Source organism: Egretta garzetta, unplaced genomic scaffold (assembly GCF_000687185.1).
Source record: "Egretta garzetta isolate BGI_Z169 unplaced genomic scaffold, ASM68718v1 scaffold322, whole genome shotgun sequence".
Taxonomy (NCBI): Eukaryota; Metazoa; Chordata; class Aves; order Pelecaniformes; family Ardeidae; genus Egretta; species Egretta garzetta.
Window position 1 is genome coordinate 653,709 of NW_009259044.1, and position 24,608 is coordinate 678,316.

Here is a 24,608-nt window from a genome sequence, read left to right on the forward strand (position 1 = left end):
GCCACTCTCAAACACGCTTGCTCTAAGACTGCACAGACTCTGCTATACAGAAAAACCTGGCAAGTTTAGAGAAGGCATGGAAATGCTTCCAGACCCTTCACAAGCATCTTCTGTAGCTGCGTCAAGCATCCTTCTTGCAAACAGGGAGACAAGCCTTAACAGCATTCAAACTTACCTGGGACCTCACAAACAGCAGTCAGCAGCACTAGAGATCCCAGATGTGGAGGAAACAGCTGGAGTTCCGATTTCTTCGCTAGACAGCTGGAGACTTCCCAATAAAAGTCAGTGCAGCTTTCGATCCCAACTTTTTGCTGTTCCAGCTGCACGTTGTGGATCCCTGGGGAACGCACTGGCTGAGGAATTCCTGGTAGCACCATTTCGTAAAGCAATGTATATATCTGGTTTGTTTCTTATTGTCATGGGATTAACTTTGAGCTGTACTTTGGCTAGTAAGTCAAGAAGTAGAATCACACAGAAGAGATTCAATATGCCAGTGCCATAGGGATTTCAAAGAACAGTATAAAAATTGCTGCAGTGGCAGCAGCCCCAGCCAAAGCAGAGGGGGGAGACCAGAGCAAAGAGAATTTCAATGCTACAGCCCAGGCTGGCTGGGGAAAGACATAACAGAGCATGTTCTTTGCTCATTTTCATCAGCTCCATTACTTTTGCTTTCAAAGATACAAACATTTTGTTATACGCTATGGTAAGAAAAAGCATTTTGCCATATAAAATAAGTATGCTTCCTTATTGCACACTTATACTGATCTATGGAAGAACTGTACATTCTGAACAAGCCATTTGTCAACAGCTTGTAAATCAGGGGGTTTTTAAGTAGTAACATTAGTCATTAATTGTTTTAAACTTAACAAGTGAACACTCAAGCAGGAAATACGATACATAAACAGGAACAAAGTCTTTAACACAGCATTCAGTAAATACACCAGTCAAAGCCTGGCCAGTCTGTTAGTAACCACCATCAACAGCTCTAAACACAACTGGTGGTTGTACAGCGTACGTACTCCCAGTGATGTTTGTACAGTTTGCTACTGAGCAATGGAAAACATCTTTTTTGTCCCAACCATCACCCTTTAGCAGTAATGTCTTTAAATCTAGTCTCCTTCCTTTTCAAATTTTTAGGGTCCAAAACTTTACTGCAATTTTTGGTTGCACATTACTCCCAGGACTGAAAACAAATGCTTCCAGTTCCCATTTGTGTGCCAGGAATATTCATATACAATCCCCCTTATTCAATTTTTATTAGTAGTAAATGGACACCAACCAGATTCAACTGCAAAATATGACCTCTATTTGGTCCATTTTTGTATCGCAGTCAGTACCTGAACTCAAGGAGGAAAGGTGAACCTTTCAGAGGACCCTGAAGTGGCTGCACTGGAATCCGAGCACGGAAAACCCAACTACTCATAGCTAATGACCAATTTGTTCCTCCTTCTTAAGTCCAGCTCTAGAGCAAGTTTTATGGTCATGTTTACTGGTAAAAAAAAGAAAATAAAATCAATTACAATTCATGAGACATCTGAACTCCTATTTACAGGAGCAAATTTAAGTACCAACCACGTTACTGGAATCACATGCCCCGGGGAAGGGAAAAGGAGTAGAAGAGACAGACAAACATTGAGAGAAAATGTGTAAAGTGGTATTATGTTATTAAAACATTACATCAGAAACAAACAGAACATAAACCAAAAAAAAAAGGTTTTAACCAGGTTTAACTTTTTTTTTTTTTAAATTCAAATTGACCCAAAGCAAAAAACTTACATTGCAAAGGAAGAACAAAATACAGTATGGTATCGGTAACACAGTGTTGCACAGAAGCCAGACCTGCAGGCAAGGTTGCAAGTCGCTCGTCACAACGTCACTGAGGGCTCTTGATGGATTTGACTGAGAAAGTTGGGATGCAAATTTTTTCATCTAGCCCAGGTCCACCCTGGTAAACACGTTACATATTCTCTTTTGCCTCCGGGTGTTTATCTGATGAGTTTGTCCAGATGTGTTCTCCTACAGTTGCCAACTAGAGCCAGAAAACTGAATTTTCCACGCTATCCCAAGGAAGCCAGAGTTATTCCAAGCATGAATGATAATGAATTTTTTTTTAAAAAAAACAACAAAACAAACCCAAAAACAAAACAAAAAAACTCTCGAGAGCTTTTCAAACTAACAAGTATTGTCTATAATGTAAATAGTTTAGAAATATGGTAATTAAATAATCTAAAAAACACTCTTACTCTGCTGTACATTTATAAACATAAATATTTACAAAAACTTTCTGCTTTGTTTTAAAGGATGAGGTTTGCAGTTTGTTAATGATCAGAGTCTTTTACTCATATTGATTCTTTGGTGCATTTGCCAATTTTTTTAAGGTTTAATAAAAGTGTTCAACTGTGAATTTTAAGGTAACAGAACTAGGCTACATAACACGTTTATATTATGCACTTCTCCTTCCACATTCTAGTCCGAATGAAAAACAAAGCTCAGTTTCTTCTTCCAAGTATTTGTGCACAATATTTAAAATAATAATAATAAAAAAGATGACCAGATTCCCCATTATTAAAATTTGTGTGGGATTAACAATGAATAATCACACTTCACTCGCACTCGAGCGCACGTGTAACTTCAGATAGCGAACGGGACCGTCTCTGGGTTCAGAGACACACACGTGCTGCAGTGCTTTGCTGAACCAAGGTCAGAGGAACCAGCTACAAGAGATGGCTTAGCATTGTAAGAAAGGCGAGGGCTTCCCTCCACCTTGGGGAGGAGAAAAAGGTGAAAATTAATTTAAAAGAAAGCCTTTTTACTGGCCTGAAATGTATCTGTGTTCCCTTTCAATGTCAGTTACTTAAAAGAAATAACCAAAAAACAAACCTCAAACAATAAATAATGGAATTACACATTTCTTCATTAAATAGCATTCTTGTTACCAACAAAGTCTTCCATAATTTTCTTCAGTCACAGCAACAGACAGAACAAATAATTTGCCTTAATATAGATTGCAACTAAAATATACTCTAGATTACCTTAGAAAATATTACTGTAAAAATTCAGTGGGGAAGGACATTGGTTTAGACCAACTTACAAATGTAGTTAACAATACTAAGTATTTCTTTTTTTTAAAAAAAAGGAAGCAATTTAAGGTTCTGATCTCACATCCCAAAACTGAAGATTCATGCTTAAAACCTGCCAGTCAATTCTTAACATCTGTCCCGTCTCAGTACTGCAGAGCTTAAAGACCGTAACGGCTGATCTTTCCTGCTTCAGTAGGAGCCAACAGACACCGTCCCACGCACCAGCTCACACGCATAGCCCACCCATGCTCTCAGGTTGTCCCTGCTACAATGCCACCACCATTACATATAACCTGAAGGAAGCACTATAAAGCTGTACTGCCTGGAGGTGACCACCGCCCGGACTGCGTGGTGTTAAGGTTGGATGTACTTGCTCGCTCACGCTGCTGAGACATGAACTTTTAGTCACTGCTCAAGCAGGCCGGACTTGAACCGATACAAAGTTGGAGATAAAAAGGTTCAACACCCCATTACCAATCCTCCGAGTCACAAATCTCCAAAATCACTTATTATTTGGAAACCTGATGCAGCGCCAGGCACAACAGGGAGGGAAAATCCTCCTTGCTGGCCATAGTTCTGGTGCATCCACTATCAGTGAAAAGGTTCGTGCTAAAGGAACTGCAGTCCAGGTTTATAAGATATTAAAAGGAACTAGCACAGTTAAATAATATGAGTATACCTGCTTCACCTTGCTTTTCATATTTTTAATATTAAATATTTTGAAAGTGACAGCGTTAAACTTAAAAGCCACCACCGTTCCTTTTATCTTCCCGCTTCCGTTGGTGCGACCGGTACAAAAGCACTCCTGATATTAGAGAGGATCTTTCGGAGCCAGTAGGATGGCAAAACAAAGTACAGGGCGCTGGCAAGAACCTTATGATGACTCGGTAATCCCTTGAAAATAAAGAAAGTGAAACAACTGCACATTTGGGCCCAATCTTTTTTTTGAGAGCAAGAACTTTTTTTTATGATCAGAAACAAAACTCTTTAACAGATCTTTTTAATACCTAGCATGAAAAACACATTCAGTAGCCGAATTTCAGTACTCCTTTCAGTTGCCGCTTTCAGATTAATTGGAAACCACTTAATGTTTGCAAAATTTAAGCTTTCGATATGAATGGGGCTTTTCTTGTTAGCGCACACATAAGATGCATCTTAGTTACTTATGTGCACTTCCCACTCTCTAACCTGAAACAAATTCAATTTCAGAGCAACCAAAAACCAATTTTGGCCAATTTATATTTTTTTTTTTTTTTTTTTTTAAGTGGATACAATTTGGCTGAGAACCCGTAGATAAAATTCCAACTGAAAGTGAAATAAAGCAGGTTATACATTCATGAAACTCAGGGAGTAATACCGAACAGCAACTGCCGCATCACTTCAGTAATGTCACGTCAACACTACAGCAAGGCAGCAGTTCCTATTCTCACAAATAATGCACCGAGACTAAATGAGGAACAGTGTGTGGGGGGAGAATCACACATAAAGGGAAAATACATCAGAGAGATTATTGCACAGGAGGCACTGTATGAGAAACAGAATACATTGGCTTCAAAAAAAAATAATCTAAATTTGTTTACTCTTAAGTTAATGTAAAAAATACAGAGGCTATGCCTCTTTGTAGTGTACTGTCACTGTTAAAAATAGACTTACAAACAGCCGCCTATTTAACAGGGAATGTCAGGAAAGAAGAGGGCCTGAATTTTATGGGCATCCCAACTACAGTAATTAGGAAAAGAATAATATAAAAAGAGCCAATGTATAGACCCTCAAATTGAACAGGGTAACTGCATTTTTTCTTTAATTTCCAAATTATATTAATACCCTAGGACATGTTGATTACCAACTATACCCTCTTATCCTGCAAAAACACGGCAGAGACAAGAGTCCCAACGGACAACAGGGCTCTGCAGGTCTTTCTATTGGTATCCTTTTGCAGGACAGGTGCCTTGATTTCCAAACTTTATTTTCTTGAATAATCGCTCAGCATGCCAATTCAAACCAACCACTTCCCTTGAGAGGCTACCTTTCCATCTCCACTGCAAGTCTGCACACTTCATGTGAAAACAAACAAACAAAAAACCAACAGCAATTTTTAAAATGTAATATTGTATAGAAAGCTTGGACCTTGTAAACTTGGACCAAGAAACCAAAAATTAAGACCTTCTAGCGTGTGGTATAAAAAACCCAAGGAAGTGTATACCTGCCTTCTGACTTCACAGAAAAATCAGAATTTGCATAGGATATACTTTGTGCAAGGCAACAAGCCTCTTCAGTATCTGGAATATAACTAATCTTGCTCAGAGTTCTTCTCTTCATGGATATCAGATATCATCAAATTTGTGTTTTAAGTAGTCTTTCATGACCTTGGCAATGGGTAGTTCATCAAGTAGTTTTAGGTTTTGAAGGCCTATACACTGACGGATTTTAATTCGGCATAGATCTTGCAAGTTTCTGGGCTGTCCTGAAAAGACAAAAGGAACACATAAAAGTAAAATGATCACATTTTAAACATACTTTACTCAGTAAAATCACAGATGTTTGCTGTTTTCTAAAAGGCAGAGGGAAGGGAAAAATTACAAGAGAAAAAAGGGTGGAAGTTAATATCTTTCTAATAGAACAATAATTCAACAAAATCAAGGGTTGAATCCTAAAAACATTTTCGCATGCACATAATTTTACCGATTTCAGTGTTAACATGACATTATCCATGTGAGGATTCCCACGAGGTGGCAACATACATTTAAGCACTGTAGAACAGCGTAACTCCTCCATTTAACTTTTTGTGGATTTTTTTTTTCTATCCTTGTAACACCTGGAGAAAATAACCCCTCAGTCTCGCTTCTCTTCAAACATTAAGACAAAAATTGTCTACATTCAACTAGGCAGTCTCCTTAGAGAGTGAGGCTTTATAAAAAGTTATTCAAGGATCGTGTGGCAGAGTCAAAGATTTTTTTCCTCTTCTAATAAATAGACGAAGCCTTTAGGCTTTGGATGCAGACAACCTTGTCAAACAGAAAGAGATGAAAATATGAGTTAACCACTGTCCACAGAGAAAGGCTTTACTGACATCACATGAACTTTAGAATTTCTGGCAAGGATTTTCCAACATAACCGGTTCTTTTTCAAACTCATTCTTAACAGGAAACTGTTCAGAGTCAAACACCTTGAAAAACGGTCCCCCATGCAACATAAGAAAGATTAATCTAGCCTTGTATCCGAGAGTACCCAGCAATGAATCTGGAGGAAGAAAGAAAGAGCAGAACAACAGACATTGAGAAATCTTGTCCCAATATACCCTTCTAGCTTTCAGCACCGGTGCCTTTGGGCCTTCCTAAACCAGAGATTGCACACAGATCTATGTCTTTAATAGCTGTGAATGGCCTGCCCTTTGTAAATCTGTCTAATGTTTTTTGAACCCATTCATGCTTTCAGTATCCAAAACATCCTGTGGCAACAAATTTCACAATATAATTAGGCGTTGGCTGGAAAACTACAAAGTGCTTTTATTTATTTTAGATCTGCTTCCTGATCGCTTCATTGCATGCCTACCATTCTTTGAGTTACAAAAAAAATAATGAATAATTGTTCTCACGCCAGTCAAGATTTTACATACCTTTATATTAATCTCCGTCCTCCACTCATGCTTGGTACCTCTTTCCAAAGCTGAAGACATTTGCTCTATTTAATAAACTCCCACCACAGGAACTACTCCAAACCTCTGACCAAACTAGCTGCCTGCCTTTGTGCTTTTTCATCGTTCTGCTATATCTTTTTTGAAGTTACCCCAATAACATATTGAGGGTGTGCTAATTAATATTTTGACCATCGACTTAACTGTGTCACGGCCTGAAGGAAAAAAACCCAACAAAACAACTAAAAAACCCCCCCCAAAACTCACACAAAAGAGAGGCTTACAGAGTTATGGCACCCAATGGCTGTCAGAATCAAAATACTCAGCACCATGAACAACGTAGGTGCTTATGCCGGTATCAAGATAATCTGTCACCAACAGAGCAACTTACTGTAGTCTCACTATCTGTATAACCATAAATTACAAAAGCAAGCACTGTCTTTTACCAAGACAGACACAGCGATTTTATTGAGCTGACTGCTTGAATCAATCATTTCTTTAAAAAGCAGTACAAACCAACAAAAGCGACTTTAAATAACTTAGATGGACGTTTCCAATTAGCTTTCCTGAGCTGCTGCCGATTAAGCAGGACATTTTTGAAAGCAGAAATGCCTTCTTGATGTGGGCAGGCTTTGCGGTGGACAGTAGGATGCTGTCGGCTCACCGGGCACAAACCTGTTTGGAGGAGACAGGAGGGTTTTTCTCACCCGAGCCAGCCCCAGAGCTGGCTCTGGAGCCCATCCCTTCTTCCATCCTTCTCCTAGTTCAGCAACACCTTCAATGAGCTAAATAGACATTGACATTATGAGTTTATTAGACTTTCCTGATAAGCACAGAATAAAGAGATTATGAAACTATTTCCTGTTTTCTACTTTGGGCATTTTGTACATGGTTTCAGTTACCCTTCATAGCGAGTTCCTCCTCCTTTTTTTCCCCCCTGCGTGGCTTTTTCTATAGAAATGGGCTGACAGACAGGTATACACTGGAATTTATCTTAAGCACTAAAATTATCCAAGGTAAGCTAGCAGAAGTAATGCATGAAAATAATCTCAGTCTGTTTTTAAAGACGTTAGATTTGAAATTAAAGAACATGAAAATTTGAGTTTCCTTCATATAAGCTTAAAATACTTTTATTATACTTATCACCACAGTATCTAAATGTCAATTTATTTTTAATTATGTCCTTCAGCCATGACTTAGAATACAGATCATTAATTGCTTTATCCACTGGTGGTTTCTTCTTAGTGATTTCCCACACACACACACCTGAAGGAATTCATTTTTACAATTCAGACAAGAGCTAAATGCTCAAGCTTCAGGGAAAGAAAATTTACTTTTGGTAAGAAACCAAACAGAGGAATCTTTACAATGATAAAGGTATAGTTCTGATGCTTTAAATGTGAATGTAAACAGGGTTCAGAAAGGATGCACCTTTTCAAAGTTAACTGCAAACAGCAGCATTAGAGGGTAGAGGGCTACAGATCTCTACGTGTATTTTCTGTAGTAGAGTACACAATAATACAGCTATGAGACACTGATTTCTGGTTTCAGAAATGAATGCCTTTTAATTAACATCCTACGGGTTTTTTTGAGAACAAAATGGAACAGACAACTTAAAATACCCAGAAGAAATTGGTCATCAGTTAATTCAAAAAGACCCGATTATCAAATGTATGACATTTTCCCCTGATAAGCCTAAAAATATTTCCTGGGAATGTGTTAACAATGGACATTTCCAGTGTTAAGCACCAGTTGCTACATCTAGTGGCTGTTAGTGTCTTAGGTCACGCCTTGCAAATTCCAGGGTTATTAATGCATTTGTGATTTATTAGAAACGGTGTCTAGAACACTTACTCATTCTTGGTTGCATCTGAATGAAAAAGAAAAAAAAAATAAAGGATTACAGACCAATGTCAGTGAACCTTGGTTTGGCAAATGAAAAATGTTATTAGTAATTTGGCAAAGTAAGACAAGTTAAATGATGAATAAAATTCTGTTTAAAAACGATTAGGAAGTAGCAACTTTGGTTATATCCTGCATCACAAGTTTGGAAAGTTATTGAGGCAAATAAGCTAGAGAGGAAAAGAATTAAAAAAGAAACAAAAACCTCCACAAACATAAAAGGCAAGATTGACCTAATTACCACCATCATGCAAAACAGCGACTCAAAACTACTGATCACCTTAAAAAAACCCCAGCACATCCCTGATCTGGTCTCAAAGGGACACCTCGATGATGGCAGCGCTGTTATTCTGGAGCAGCCGCGTTATTGTTAGGCTGTGACACAACCCGAGTTACCATCGTGGCAGCAAACACCCGCCGCTGTTGGAGAGCTAAAGGTTTGTTAACATGTTCACCAGAACAAGTTTGATACTTCAGTCGATTTATTTCGCAAGCTTTATAGTGAATATCAAATAAATTAGAAGTATAACTACAGGAAAAAGATGTATAGTTCATCTTTTGCCTTCACAGTTCACGTTACGCGCTGTAACAGAAAGCAGAAATCCCCACCAATGCACTTTTTGTGTATAGTTTCCCAAACACAACAGAAAAGTTTCTTCCAAATGGAAGAAATGTAAAACACAGGTTTATAAAACAAAGAGGAATTGCTTTTTGATTTTTTTTACTCTCTACAGGCAGCAGACTTCAGTACGTATAAATTTAAACATTTTCCTAACTCAGCTTTTCAACGAAGTAAGTTCCTGAGCCTTTTTTTCCCTCTTAAATAATAATTATTTTACTTAAATAACGAAACAAGCCTTTTAAATTATTATTAATAGATTTGCCTTCTCTAGCAAAGCAAGGGGAAAAAACGCATGTTTTAACAGCAAGAAATTATTACAATTAATCCTGAATTTCCATTTAATACTCCATTCCTTTCCTTTTTGCAGTTTCAAGATTTTTCTGCTATTCTATCTGGAAATTTGCTCTTCTACCCTGGAGGCAGACAAAACTTACATTTAGGATTACACCTATACGAAGAAAAAGAACTGTACGTCATCGGCACAACTGTGCTGCAGTTTATGCATTTAGACCTGTGCCTGCCTGTTCTTCCTATGCACACCACGGTCCCCAAGAAATAAAACACTAACTCACCTAACAGGTCTATATTTAAGGATCATTACGGCGTAATATTAGACCTAGTACCTCTGACATTGATTTTTAGGGACTCTCACCCAGTTTTAAGCAAAAGTGTTGTAAAGGTGGGAAGGGGGAATCCCCGCCAGTTTCTTCCACTGAAGATAAAAAAAGCACCTGCGCAAAGCAAAAATCATGAACTGACCTGTTCTGTTACCCAAGAAAAAACTTAGAGTAACTGAAATTAATACGCTTGTAGGCTGCAAGAAGATCCTCTCTGATGTATTGTTCCACCTACTAAAAAAAAAAAACCCACGTACTTTTAAAATCAAACAATCAATGTCATTGGCTTAAGTGGATAAGCAGTTTCTGAAGAAGTTAAAATGAAAAAAAACAACATTAGTGCCATATTTCAGAAGCCGCCCACAGTTTTCTCTACAATATTAATACATTTCTCTAGAAAAAAGCTTGCAGTGGTATTTCTCAAACTGCGCCTCTGCCTCCCCTGGGAATTGTGAAAGGCTGCAAACAGTAGCAAGAAACCATTTGGTAGTTTCTTTTTAGCTAAAAAGGAAACTTAAAAAGTTTTGTGAAACATTAAAAAAAAAAATGTTGAAACCAGACTGACGTTTGGCTGGCAGCAGCTCAGTTCCTCTAGAGTATCAGAATAAGTATTTATATCCACAGCTAACTATTAAATCCATCCCTTAATTCACATCAATGAAGGAACTCAGCTACTCCCAGCAATTAAATTTAGTTATGATTTTATTGGCTTTGGGGGGGGGGGGGGGGTAAAAACTTATCAAGTGGAAATTCACACCCACCAGCCGAGAAACACATTGATGAGGATGCACAAACAGGATCACACTGAAAGGATGCGATCGTCCAGGAAATGGCTATTGCTGAGCTGAACACGAATTCAGCCGCAGGTCTAACAGTTTAGGAAAGGCATTGTCTTGTACTCTGTAAAACACAACACCAGGATAACTACAGAGGATATTTGGTTTTCCAGCATTCAACATGCCAGAAAAATCCAGTGTTCAGAATCTGTAAGTCTGCAATATTAATACAAGACATGCAGGATTGAATTTAGAGCGAGAGAATTACAGAGTGTTCATTAAGAAAGTGGACAAACTCCTTGAATCAGTATCTAGCTCTACAGGACAGACAACTTTTAATTCTTTTCAACTGGATATCGTACAAGTTATTCTAAAAGGTCTAGTTTAATTTTGTGTTCAGTATGCTTCTGCTAGAATACTCAAGTTTGAAGTATGTTTTCATTGCTCTTTGAAAAAAATCTTGCACTCTCCACAATGAGTTTTAGATGTCTATTAAATTTCAATATTTTTGGCACAGAAAATGTATACCAAGGAAGAGTGTATTTTGGACTGAAAGTTTATATATGGAAAATCAGAATGGCAGTAAAGGTCAATGTTAAGTATAGCAGGTGTATTTAGCAATGAAATTAAGATTTGAATATGCTTATATAAGATTTTTTTTTAAAAAATATTTTGTAATGTTGCTATAAATTCAGTCTTATTGAAATTGCCGTGGAAGTTCAGCTAAGAATTTCAATACCATAAAGTTTACTTACTGTCTCCTAAAAACAGATAAAGTGCTCTGAACATAGAGACAGGCTTTTTTACATTATACCAGAGTACAGCACAGGTAAGCAAATGGGAGTGGGAGGTGGCTGTACCTTACATGCCACATGGAGAAATATATTTTTTAATTTTTTTTTTTTTTTTTTACATAGGCCTCTTCAAAAAACTCTTCTAAAGTACACATCTGTATATAGATATATAAAAACGATTCAACTGCTTAATATAAACAGTCAACTGCACTCTGATTTAGTAGCTACATTTTCCAACACGACACCAGGCAATTCTGAGTTGAGAGTTAAACAATTATTTCAAAGATACCTTCCCTCTTCCTAAAAAGAAATTGGGCTACGTCTTTATAAAGGTATCAAAAACTATACTGGTCTTCAACAAACAGGTACCTGCAATCTGCAGAAAGTAATCGTGGTTCAGGCAGTATTTGTTTATTACTGATCCAGCTAAAATGAAAACTATAAAATAACCTTCTTACCCCAGTTCCCTGCATAGCTCTGGATGACAAAGCAGACCACATTCATTAGTGCAAGATTTCCAGCAGCACCCAAGGAAGCAGACAAAGCTTGCAATTCCGGTAAAGTTCTTCCATGTTATAACAAACATGAAGATAATGTTTCCTTTGCAATTATCCATGTAATAAAATATGTAGAAATCTACTTAATTCACTATGACACTTCTGTATTCATAGAAGTTTAAACTATGCAGAGACCCTTTTTAAAATGTTCTTCCAGTAAAAAAAAAAAAATCCTAGTGAAAAGTTATCCTTATTTAGCAAAGGAATAGAGACAAAGAATGTATAAGGATTTCCTTAACAGGACTTCTGTGTAAATTTTTCTGCACATTTACAGTGCTATATAAATCTAAACATAAAATTACACTCACTAGTCAAAGCCAAAGATTTGCCCTTTGAAAAATTAAAAAAAGGAATGCAGATGAAATATTTGTAGTCCAATTCATTTGGTGACCTTTAGATCTCGTTCCAGATCTGAAATTACTTCTTTGATACCTGTTAACATACATGCCATATTACACTACTGTGGCCATATCCATTTACTTAGCTATTTGCCTCAACACGGACAAGCAACTTGCATAGCTAGTCATAGACTCTCTTGTCTGCTACGTTATCTGAACAGTGATTAAATTAAATGAGAGCTATGGGGAAGGTGAAGGGTTCAAGCTTTTTTTATTCCCCCTTTTGAGATCATAATTGAATTTCTAGCATTTTAAAGTTTAAATAAACTTTTAAGTATTTTTCCAATACTTGCATTTTTTCCTGCCGCCAGCATTCTCTTTATAAGCTTTAATATTCTCAAATCCCATTCAACTTCAGCTTCAACATAAATCACTCCATCCAGGACTGTAATTGCACATGTTAATTCTGTAGACATATACACTATCCAAAAAAAGGTCTGTAAGTCTCTCTATCTTCATATAGATTATATACAAGCATCTCTTAGTGGGTTAAGCTTGGAATATGCTAATGCAAAATTGACACTCCTGAAAAGGCAGGTTCAGATCTTGTAAGGCTGAAACGTTATACTGAAGTGCTCCAAAACAACTCTTTATCAGATGATCTCAGGTACTATGGTGGTTGCCAATAAATGTTTTTCCAACTAGGAAAGTGTAATACAGATAGGAAAGGAAAGTGATTAATAAAATCATTGAGCAATTTTAATCTTCAATATTGGTTTTTTCACAGGGAGACTTTACTCATTTTTGTATTGTAAGAAAGAGGAGGGGAAAAAAAGAAAAAAAGACATGAGTGATCATCTAAACATCAAGTCAACAGCAGACTCATGATGAAAAACTTTGTTGTTCCTAACTTCCAGATTCGCACTTAAATACTGAGACACAACTACAGAGTAACTTCCTTCCTCTTGAAATTATTCTAGCAGGAAAGGAATCTCTACCTGTAACCAGGAAGAATATCAGACCTTCAGGGTCAAAACCCAAAATCCAGTTTCTGCTTGCAGACTCTCAGGACCAATACTGAGTATTTCTGAGAGCTTGGTTTCTTGCCTGTTATTCACAACCGGGGACCTGGGCTAAAGGCTGCGATTATTACCGATTACAATACCTACCAAAACAAAAAGAAATTCACATATGATGTTCTCTGAGGAACTGAAACTGGACAAATACGTTTTCCGAGTATAGAAAAAAATAGCTACTTACATCTTACATGTAGACTGCTAAATAGGATCCCATTTATACAAAGCACGCAACCGCTTTCACTTGAAGACAGATCGGTTTGGTAACTTTCATAATGCACGTATATTAATCTTTAAGCTTAAAAATTTTTATCTAGTGCAAAAGTAAAAATTAATTCCTGTTTTACTATCAAATATACTCTTCAAAACTTTGGATGCACATAAAAAGCCTACAGCTGCAGATTTTTATATTATGCACTTAGTATTATGTTCAAATAAATAAACTAGAAATTCCCATTGAGCCCTATGAGCAAGGCACTGTTACCAACCACAAGAGATAATTTCAGGAAGGCTTCCACTAGAAGAATTCTCTAAAAATTTTGTCAATTTTTCTTCTAGTAGCTACATATTGCAATAGACTCAGAAACAAGATTCTTCCCCGAAGTGCTACAGCACGAGAACTCAACAATTCCCCATACGCAGTCTGATCTAATTGGGAGCTTCCGCTACCAAAACCCCAGCTCACTCTTTATCCATCTCATCTCTCCTACAGCATCTTATTAAAGTGCATTAAATTTCATGAAAACTGTGGAAGACAGTGTTGTATGTTTATAATAAGGGCAGCAGAGTCCGTTTACAACTCTTTGTAAACATATATTCATAATAATTTTGCTCAGAAGCACAAAGCTGAAGTGTTTTTGCCAGCACTAGTCCTGCCTGCTTTCCCAGTTCTCCCTCCATCAGCACAAAACTGGGATAATTCCAACACTGTTACACTCACCACAAATTTAAGCTACTTTTTTGTAGCAAAATTTACTTCTCACTTAACATTAAACCCTTAAGGTATGGAATCTGCAACCTAAAAGTAAGTTACAGTACCGGTTTCCAACTTTCTGAATTAGTCTCCAGACATTGAGGAAACACTTAAGCAGTTTTAGTCTTCATGCTCACCAGTATGTTCTAAGACTGGGAAAAATTGCAAGTCTGGATATTATATCATCTAATAACAACCCTAACAGTGCTATCATATAGTGAGAGTCTTCCAAAAATGAAACCAGAAAGAAAAGTGTTTGAACGAGAAGGGGCAGGCAAATTAAAACAAAATCTGTTAGCTGCTTGTATTTCTTATTATCAACTTCCACCTTTCCAATAATTCTCATTAGATTTCAGATAAAAGCCACAATAACACCACAAATCATGAAGACAAAAAATGAAATTCCAAATGCTTATCTGTTGTCAGCAGCTGACAAATCTCAGCTGATTCGCCCCCAGCCCACACTAAACTTCAGTTTCTTTGCAGAGTATATAGGGTGTTTAATTCTCATTAAAACCTACTGCATCCAAAAAAAAAATAAAAAGGAACTGTAGGAGAAAAAAGGATCTGTGAAATACCCCCATCCTCTGTAGCTCAAAGATCATCCTAGTTGGATGATTAAATTATCGGGCTATCTTAACATATTTGAATTAGCAAACAGTGGCTAATTGCTAATCAGCAATTCCTAAATGCTTTAGGCAACACTAGAATTAGGAAACACTATAAGAGCATTCAATATTGAATGAGAGAGGAAGAGAAAACTTTCAGTAGATCTAATACACCAAAAACCAATAATCAAAAGTGACCAGAATATTAGGAGCCTAATATTCTTTTTAAATATCAGACGTCATGAGGAGTTCAAATCTCTTTCATATTTCAAAGACAGCAACAAAATCAAATCAAAGCTACACAGCACACGAAACCTCTTCAAGTTGCACAAATAAACTACGCCATTTTGCCGTCTGGTATAGGGGAGAGAAGGAAAGAATGTGGGAGAACACAAAGCAGCAAAAGCTCTTTTCTGCCCGAGTTGTAGTGCCAGATGAAAAGGCCAGCAACTGCAGAGTATTTACATGGCAATCCAAAAAAAAAAAAAAAAAAAAAAAAAAAAGCAAAAGACACTAAAAAAACCCTAAACATGAAACAAAACCCCGAACATCTTATGTGCTAAGGCCATTAAGAAAATGAGATTTTACAGTTCACTTTTTAAAAAAAACAAATGCTTCCTGTAGATATTTAAACAAAACTGATTTAAACAAAATATACTTAACATTAGCACCTTTGCTGAGTAAGAGATTCCCAGTATCACAATCCCTTCACCTTCCCAGAAACTTTCTAGTGCATTTAAATAGCATCAAGGGGCAGAGAGGAAGCATTTTTTTTCTGGGGCTAAATTCAAAGAAGGCTTTTAGAGGACATGGTGTCCTGTGATTAACTTCTCTTACATACATACTTGTCACTTCTTGTAAGAAATCCAGACAGGGTCGGCTACTTCCAGAAATACTTATTGAAACAGCCAGTGGGGTCTGTCCTTCATAGTTCCTTGTGTTAGTGTCTGCTCCGTAATTATACAACATTTGTGCACAAAGCACATCATCTCTAAGAGCAGACAAGTGTAAGGGCGTCTGTCCATCTTCCAAGCGACCCAAGTTTGTATCCGCCCCTCTCTGAAGGAACATTCGGCAGTAAGAGTGATTGCTTTTGATCACAGCGTATCGTAACAGGAAACCATTTTGAATGTCGATGTTGGCATTGTGATCCAGAAGGATTTTCACACAGCTTGACCTCTCTCGGATAATGGCCAGCTGAAGCGGTGTAGTACCTTTATCACTGAGCGGATCAACCTCAGCCTTGAACTCCAACAGGAGTCTGACAAATGAGTCTCTGCCATAGTGGGCTGCTACATGGAGGGGAGTCCAACCATCGTTGCTTTTTGCATTAATAATGTCACTTCTATATTCAGATTCCAACATCAAGCGTGCAATCCTCGCTCGGCCATGCATGGCTGCATAATGCAGAGCAGTGAAGCCTCCAATTAAGTCCTTAACTGTGGGATCAGCTGAAGTTAAAATAAAATTAAAAAATAATTAGAAGGCATTACAGTAATCCAGTGCTGCAGAAAAATAATCAAATGGTTGAATGTTAGTCTTTTCAGGCATAGCATGACAGCATTTTTTGTACTTCAGACTAATTCTTGTTTTCATGAACATGCTATTTTGAAGAAAAAGTTAAAAATATATTTAAGAAAGAGTTACCAGAAAAAAAGGTTTCTTTTATATACATATGTTTCCGTTTGACAAATAGTTTTCCACATCTTCCTAGCACTCTTAGGCTAATTACTCAAATCTCTGTCCATCCAGTTTTCCTCCAGCTCTACAATATTACATTTCTTTCTCAATGTTCAACTTTTTTTTATTTTCCCTTGTGTTGCTTCTTGGTCTTAAAAAGAAGCATGTGTAGAAACATCTGCTGTCCCAAATTGCGGATGTTTTGTGGTCTGGCAGGACTGTATTGTTTTTAGGGTATAATACTGTATTAGGTAAAATGTTTCTCTGTGGTCTGCAGGATTTCCAAAGCATGTAAGATATATGTTATTTTAGATTATCTTGATAAAGTCTGTTTTTAATAGATGAAGAATCTGTTCTGAATTTATAGTTTTACAAAAATTTAAGATTTTACAAGAATGTAAGCATCCACTTATAGAAGGAGTCAGGGAAAAATATTACTGCAGAATACAAGTGACTACGCAGATTATTTTTCCCCCGCTAACATAGCACAAAAACCTCAGCCTGATTTATGAATTGAAAAATTAAAATAATCAAATCAAATTACTTAATTTAATTTCCTCAATACACCCAGACTTCTAAAGCAAGTGACTATTACCATGTACCAAATTAATTACCGAAGGAAAGGCGCCTGCCTTGTTACCATTTCTCAGCTAGAGAACAAGTCAGGCTGCGAGGTTTCTCCTTTCACCATCCGTAGATGCTGCCTGTCGGACGCTAAAAGGTACAAACTACAGTTGGGAAGTTTGAGGCACTTTCCTAACCTAACTCTCCTAGGGGGTAGAGAGATACTACATGCAGAAGACATTAGCCTTAAGTCCACACATTTTCCATACTCCTGCATATCTACTAAAACAACTGCTGGGGTCTGTCCTTCACAGTTGCCTGTGTTCTTGTCTGCTCTGTAATCATACAACATTTGTGCACAAAGCACATCATCTCTAAGTGCAGACAAGCATAAGGTTGTCTGTCCACCTTCCATAACCTCAACAGCCCTGTCCTTGCATCCTGGCATGTTGAATTCTTTTTAATTTCCTCATCTATACATACTGTGTTTAGAAGGAAAGGAGCAGTGGTCTGGAAGGTGGTGGTCAGGAGGGGAAGGACATTGTGACCACGCAGGTTTAAAACAAACTTGGCTGCAGGCTATGAACACCTAATGCTCACACACATTGCTCAAGAGGAGCACTTGCTCTCCTGTACCGTGGAGACAGCACAGAGTTTTCTGCTTGGTTGCCATCACGCTCAAACAGGAGAGGGGAACAGGGTGGCAGACGCCAATTTGCATCTCAAAATTCAGATGTCCTGTAAGTTAAGTTCACAATACAATATAAATTGTAAGCCAGTTTAGTCTGAAGACATCTGAACACACAAAGGTGCTAACACAAACCAACAAGAATAAGCTTCCCAATGTGGACCTACCGCGACCATACCCAGGTGACACACCAAGACAGACATCACATCAAAATAAAAGGACTGGCAAGAAAGATTACAGAATACAGCTGCAAAGGTGATCCAGAAAGTTTAAAAAATCCTTAAAGTAAAGATTGAGGGAAGGAAAACAAACAAACAAAATCCAACATACAAACTAATGCAGCCTGACTACAAGAGAAATAAAATGTGAGAACTGCCTCTAGTGTATAGAACAGGAACCTAAAAATAAAGAGAGAAAGATTAAGGAAAGTTTAGTCCCTTAGTAGTGACAGCCTTCCTAATCTTCTGTGAAAAGCAGAAGTTTCAGCGCTCTGTAAAGTTACACTAACCTGAGTTAAAGTAATTCACAAAGCATCCACAGGCTGGCAGGAAAATGAAGTCAGTGACTGAATAGGTGGTTCTTAACCTGCACTATGATGATGTCCAAAATATAGCAAAGACGCAGTACAACCCACAAAGTCATTAAAGACAAAGATACTATTTCAAAGTGATGTTTGCTGCTCACAGGGTCTCCTTCTTCGCACTGCTCAGACTATTCTAGAGTATCTCCTGACTGGTAATTATAAGTGAGTAGCTAAGCGTGAGAATTAAGATGCAGAGGAACGATACACTCCAAGAGGCAGCATTAGGGAAAAAGATGTACATAATGGAAAGGAGACAGCAGCAGCCATGGCCATTTTCTACAAAAAAAGTTTAAAAAAACCCATTCATGCTGTGCTGTTTCTCTTACATGGTGCATAAAGCATGCAAGTCAATCATTTGTATCCCCCAACTGAGGTGCAGAATACTGCTGCTAGCTTGTTTAGTCTATGCTATTTCCAAATTCAATCAGATATGCCCCAACTTTTGTGTGTGCATGCATATGCATTTTTATACAAGTTGTTGTAATCCAAACCCAGTAATTTATTTGCAACATAAGGATGCCCTTTACCTATGGCTTTAAGTACCTTTTCATGCTTTCCCCACTCGCAAGGTTTCATTGCTTTTGAGCGCTAAAGTGAACTGAAAAAAATACTAAGCTATGTAAGAGATGCACTTCAACAAGAATAGGAAAAAAAGCCTCTCAGCTGGGCAACCTAGCAACACGAACAACTAACTTTCCAAAAGTAAACCCGGCAGCAAAATCTCATGGTAAAAATATTGTAATTCCCATTAAGATTATGGGCTTCTAGTGAGCTGACGGTACCAGTCTCTCCCTTGGTTAGGGAAACAATTTCAAGAGGACCAAACCATCTGTTGCTATACAGTCAATGTTTTGCTGCCATCTCCTGGAAAACCTTTGAACTTCACAAGGGCTTTTAGCATAAGTTGGACCTGCATTACATTGCATACAATTTCCATTCGTTCAGTCCCCATGTTAGTAAAAGTAATGCTACAAAGCTGATGCTGCCTTAAGAACTTGGGCTGTTGTGTGTGGGGGTTTGTTTGGTTTTTTTTAAAGGCTTCAGCATTGGTGTCATGCTGTAAAGTAACTCTCCCCCTGGAACGCAAGCAAGGTAGAAATGAACTGGGAATGAATCTCTGCTTAGCTTTCAGAATTTGCAGAGGGGTAAAAAAAAAAAAAAAAAAAAAGTACCTGGTACAAGTATATTTACCTAGGAAGGGATGAAGCCAGCACTTCCCAGCATTTCTTTCTCTTGCTTCCATGCTGATTGTCAAACAATTATTTCTTTTTAAGCTTCCCATTAATTTCGGGAGAGCATAATCTAGAAACATGAACAGCTGCATTTGGTCACTTCTAATGTTCTTAAATATAAGGCATAATACAATGGCATAAACCTTGAACTGCTTATTAAGGGTACCAAATTACTGCAGTCAAACTCACTTGAGATTGAATATCATTCAGCATTGCAAATTTTCAGATTATTTTATTTCATGTTAAAGTTGGGCACCTAAGGTAGTCATTTAAACTCTGTTGTTAATGAAATACTTCCCTAATACAGTAATTTAGAGGATATACAGATTCCTGAACAAGAGTCTAACATTAAGAGTTTCAATTTACAGCTCAGTGGGACAGATTTCCTTCTTTCTTGATACCTTCATTAGGCCACCCTATCACAGTCTAATTTGGGAAGCCAAGAAAGCAATGCTTCTGGCTTCATAAAGTACTTCTATTATTTCAAGCTTACTTCCCCCAACTAGGGATTAATTCTGACCACAAGGTTTAGAAACATGGCTACACATAGTTTCTGTTTTGAATTTTCTAGGACAACATTGATACAAAAGACCTCCAGGAAAGCATTACTGTGCAGACACAGAAACACTTTATGAGCTGGTTTAGGGGGATGAGCATTTGGCATTCTCTAGTTTCTCTCAGATGCTGTGTGATGTTACTAAAATTTAGATACCTTGCAGCCAAGACTAAAAATAAATAAATACGTCTGTTTGGCTACTTCTTTCTGTACTCTTAGACTTCTAGGAGCTTTAGTGAATCATTTCTTCACTTTAATACCAGTAACCAGAAACTGTCCTGCTCAGTTAGTATTGAGAAGATACCACCAAGGGACAACTCTCTTTCAAGACGTTAGCTCGTTGTAATGTTAACAGTGGTGGTTGGGGATTAATAAAACATAGTTTTATTAATCAATCCAGTGTTGGATTAAACAATTAAACAATCCAGTGTTGGACTGTCTGTCTCAATATGTCATTTTGAAAATAAAAAAAGTACACCAAAGGAAAAAAAAGGCTTGTTACACAAAAAAAACTATACTTAAAAATATACTCCCTATTTTTGTGTTGCTTTCCTGTTGACCTTTGCGTCTCTAGTTGTTTCTGTGGATGGAAAGAGCTAGCTTCATAGAATCTTCACTTTTTTAAAATAAGACAAATATATCAAGAAAGTAAAATTCACTGTTTTTCATGGAATCCAAGTTTCTCCATGGTTCTGATCAACTTTCTTCATTCATCACTTGCTAAAGAATATCTGACCTATTACCTCTGTATCTAGTTGGTATTTCTGCTGGCTTCATCCTTTAGTACGGACTGGTTTTTTTTATGCATTTTCCCCATCTATCTGCGTCTCTTTGCTCAGCAGATAATAAAAAGCTTCCTCCTGTTCCACCACCTCCACTCAAATCAGCCAATCTGTATGCACAATGCTGTCCCTCTGGCTCATTTCTTTGCTGGTGAGCAATGATGGAAGAGAAGGGGGAAAAAAAAAAAAAAAAAGCAAAAGCAGGAGGCGGACAGGTCATGACTCCCATAAGAAGCTACCTTTTATTTCCAGGTCAGTGACCAGATTCCTTCTCAGCCTTTATTAGCCAAACTCCATCTCCAACCCACGACTGTGCAAGACTACGTCAGTAGTCTTCCAGCATCTCTGATCTGAGGCACAGCACTCTACCCTCAGCCACAGCCCAGCATGGTTTTCTCATTACTACGAAAACTTTTCTAGCTCTGCTAAGCTTCATTGTCCCTCTAGACAGCCACAAGTATCACCAGTTGCCCCTTCCTTCCCCCTAACATCTCAGTTCCCTCTTTCCTCCATCCACTCCTTTTCACTATCTTCTATATTATTAATATATATAGTCAGTTCAGTACTCTGTTTACCATAAGATTCACACCAGAAAATTACTTTTTCCTTTACCCCAATAGCATTTTGGTCCACAGGGATTAAGCGCTAACATCAGAATGATCCACTTCTTGAGAGGGAGAAAGATGGAGACTGTGTGAAGAAAGGTAGACACAAACCTCTTGCTAATGAGGCAGGCATGATTAACTCTGCTTTTAAGAGTCAGCTCATTCACTGCTTAATAGCTCATTTGTGACATTATTATGTTTTAAATACTCATCTTTTATGCCTCTGTTTTGAGGGAAAACAAGGCAAGGCACAAAACAGTGCCAATTTTCTGAAGCGAGGCTCAGCTACAGGAAAGCTGCCGTAGATGACTAACCCTCACACTATTTGTTACTCAACTTTCTAGTCCTGGTGATTAAACGCTATACTGCTTCCAGAACAAGGGTGTTTCATTACAGGCAGTTTTCACAAGGCATCAGATTCAGCTGGTACTTTGTATAGGAAAGAGTAATAACGAAAATAAAAACAGAACACCGCATCAGCAGCTATTTCATAACAAATCCTATACCATGAAAATACATAGTAATACATAAGGGTTTTAGGTTTTTTTTTAGATCATTGTCAAGTTTACAGAGCTAAAAGCAACATATTTCAAGACTTACAGCCTAAAAATTTTGAATTATCAAACTGAAGGCTTGAGATTACCCACATATATTACATTTAAAAGGCAGAACTTAAGGTTATCTATTAGTGCAATTTAGTAGCTTTTTCCCTCTTCCAATAGGGACATGAGGGTCTGCCAACATTATATGGTTAGAATCTGTACTGAGCAACCTGATCTAGTTAGCCGTGTCCCTGCTCCTGCAGGGGGGTTGGACTAGATGACCTCTAGGAGTCCCTTCCAACCCAAAACATTCTATGATTCTATGATTATCAGCAACGTCCAGTTTTTCAGGCTCTATTTCACTCCTGCTCTTAAGGAACATGCCACTAATTGTGCAAATAGCACAGCCTATTAATGCCATTCAATTTTAAGGGTGATCCATACATCTGACAACTACTGCAATGTACATAAGGGGCCCATATGGCCTCAGATACGTAAAGCATCAAAAAGATAATTTCAGGTCCCTTGGGACTGAAGACATCTTGGTTCACAATTCATTTGATGAGAACAGCGCTAGATTAGAGGATGCTGTTCTTTAAAAGCATTAATCAGAATGTGGAGAACATCTACTGATTTTTATTTTTCCTCTCCATTTCCTTATATTAAAAGATGAAGACTATCCATTTCTAAAACTTTAGGTAGCTTTGAAAGAAGATATAGCAAAAAAATTCCAACTGTACCATTTGAGGGGTAATAATCATCACCCAAGAGAGTATATCCAACAAACCTCAATCGGTTCTTGAAATAAAGCTTCGCTACGGATGGATGCTGGAAAGGTATAAGCTCAACTGGACTAGATGACACTAAAGTCCGTGCACAAAGAGTACTGTTTTCATAAAGTTTGGCAGGCTCTGTTAAAGCCTAAACGGAAACTTAGCCTTTAATGAAACTAGTTAACTTGCTTGAGAATTACAAAACAAAGTTCCCTAGGATTTCAATTCAAGGACCTGCCTTCCTCTAATAATAGCCCCTACCAGAGAAGAAAAGCCTATACTGAGTGCTGTGAGTGCATTTAATTTTATAATGAGTGCTTCTGCCCTATTTTCATAATGCTTATTCATCTTTTAACAATTCCTAGGCAGTTCTGGGGGGGGAAAAAAAGAAAAAAGTAGTAACGTATTAAGATATAAAGCTAATCTATTACCTCATTCACAGAGTATGCATCAGAAGTAGACAGAGATGAAGTACTGCTCCAAAGAAAGAAAAAAAAAAAATAATAAAAAAAAAATCAGAAGTAGTCTGATAGCTAATCAGCACTGGAAAGCCCTACAATGGAAACAGGGATAGAAAACTGTGAGATGGGTATCAAGATTTTTCTTTCCAGGCAACTCACCTCCATGTTCAAGAAACATACCTGTGAAAGGTGGTGGTAAAGAAAATTAAAGCAAGGTCCAGCCATTGGCATCTCGACCATTCGGAGAATATCCTTGCTCCAGCATCTTGCGCACGGTGTGAACATCGCCAGCAGCAACTGCAGCCTGAATCTGCAACTCTTCCTGTAGTTCAGGGTTTCTCCGACAGTGATGGTGTAACATCCTAGCTGAATCTGGCTCTTACAGAAGTGTCATGAGGTCACACTAGTCACCTTGAATCAATATAAAGTGTGAGTAAATAAGGATTGGGACTAGGAAAGAGATATCTAGAAAAAAGTCACTACTAGTGAAAAACAATGCTAAGAGACTCTCTGTATGCAGAGCAAAGTCATCTTATATGCAGGATAAAAAACAGTCTCACTGTTGCCAGCAAAATCATAGTACATGGTTCACATCACTGAACTGCAAAAGAAAAGGACACTTACACATTATAAATAGCAAACATTTTCTTCAGAAATGACAGCATCAGACGACAGTCCACAATTAAAGCACCCAAGCAATAAGCAAAATGAAAGATCTCCAGAACTCAACATTCAATTAAAAATCACAACATGGTTAATATCACTAACTCCAGAGATACTGGTTAAATAGATGATCTAAATTGTTGCACGGAACAGCACGGCATTGCTAGAGCAACTGAACTACAATATTCTTTACTTTTTTTTTTTCCTAGAAATGTATCACCTCTAAGCTTCAGTGAAAATATTTTCATCTTATTAATATAACCTTTTGCTGTGACCTACTGCACGTGAATATTAGTAACACTAACGTTCAAACTGAATACTTTAGTTTTCTTTTTTCTTCTTCTCCCCCCCCTTTCTATTTTTTTTAATTTGAGTCTACTGTCTGTATTTTGGCTTGTGGACTTCTTTAATAGTACATAAAGACTGCAAAGAACCTCTATATTCCAAAAATCAAGCACAAATATTAAAGTCTGTTAAGTGTTTACATTTCCACATACATTGT

At 37.6% G+C, this 24,608-nt stretch overlaps 1 protein-coding gene across 1 annotated transcript in view; it reads right to left on the reverse strand.

Moving 5' to 3' along the window:
• Positions 1–4,331: 4,331 nt before the first annotated feature.
• The window catches only part of ASB7 (ankyrin repeat and SOCS box containing 7), a 28,274-nt gene continuing 7,997 nt past the window's right edge, over positions 4,332–24,608 (reverse strand). The window contains 3 exon segments of the mRNA XM_009635048.2: positions 4,332–5,544; positions 15,823–16,428; positions 23,603–23,854. Of these exon segments, the coding sequence (XP_009633343.1) occupies positions 5,405–5,544; positions 15,823–16,428; positions 23,603–23,804 (948 nt within the window). The 5' untranslated portion in view covers positions 23,805–23,854 and the 3' untranslated portion in view covers positions 4,332–5,404.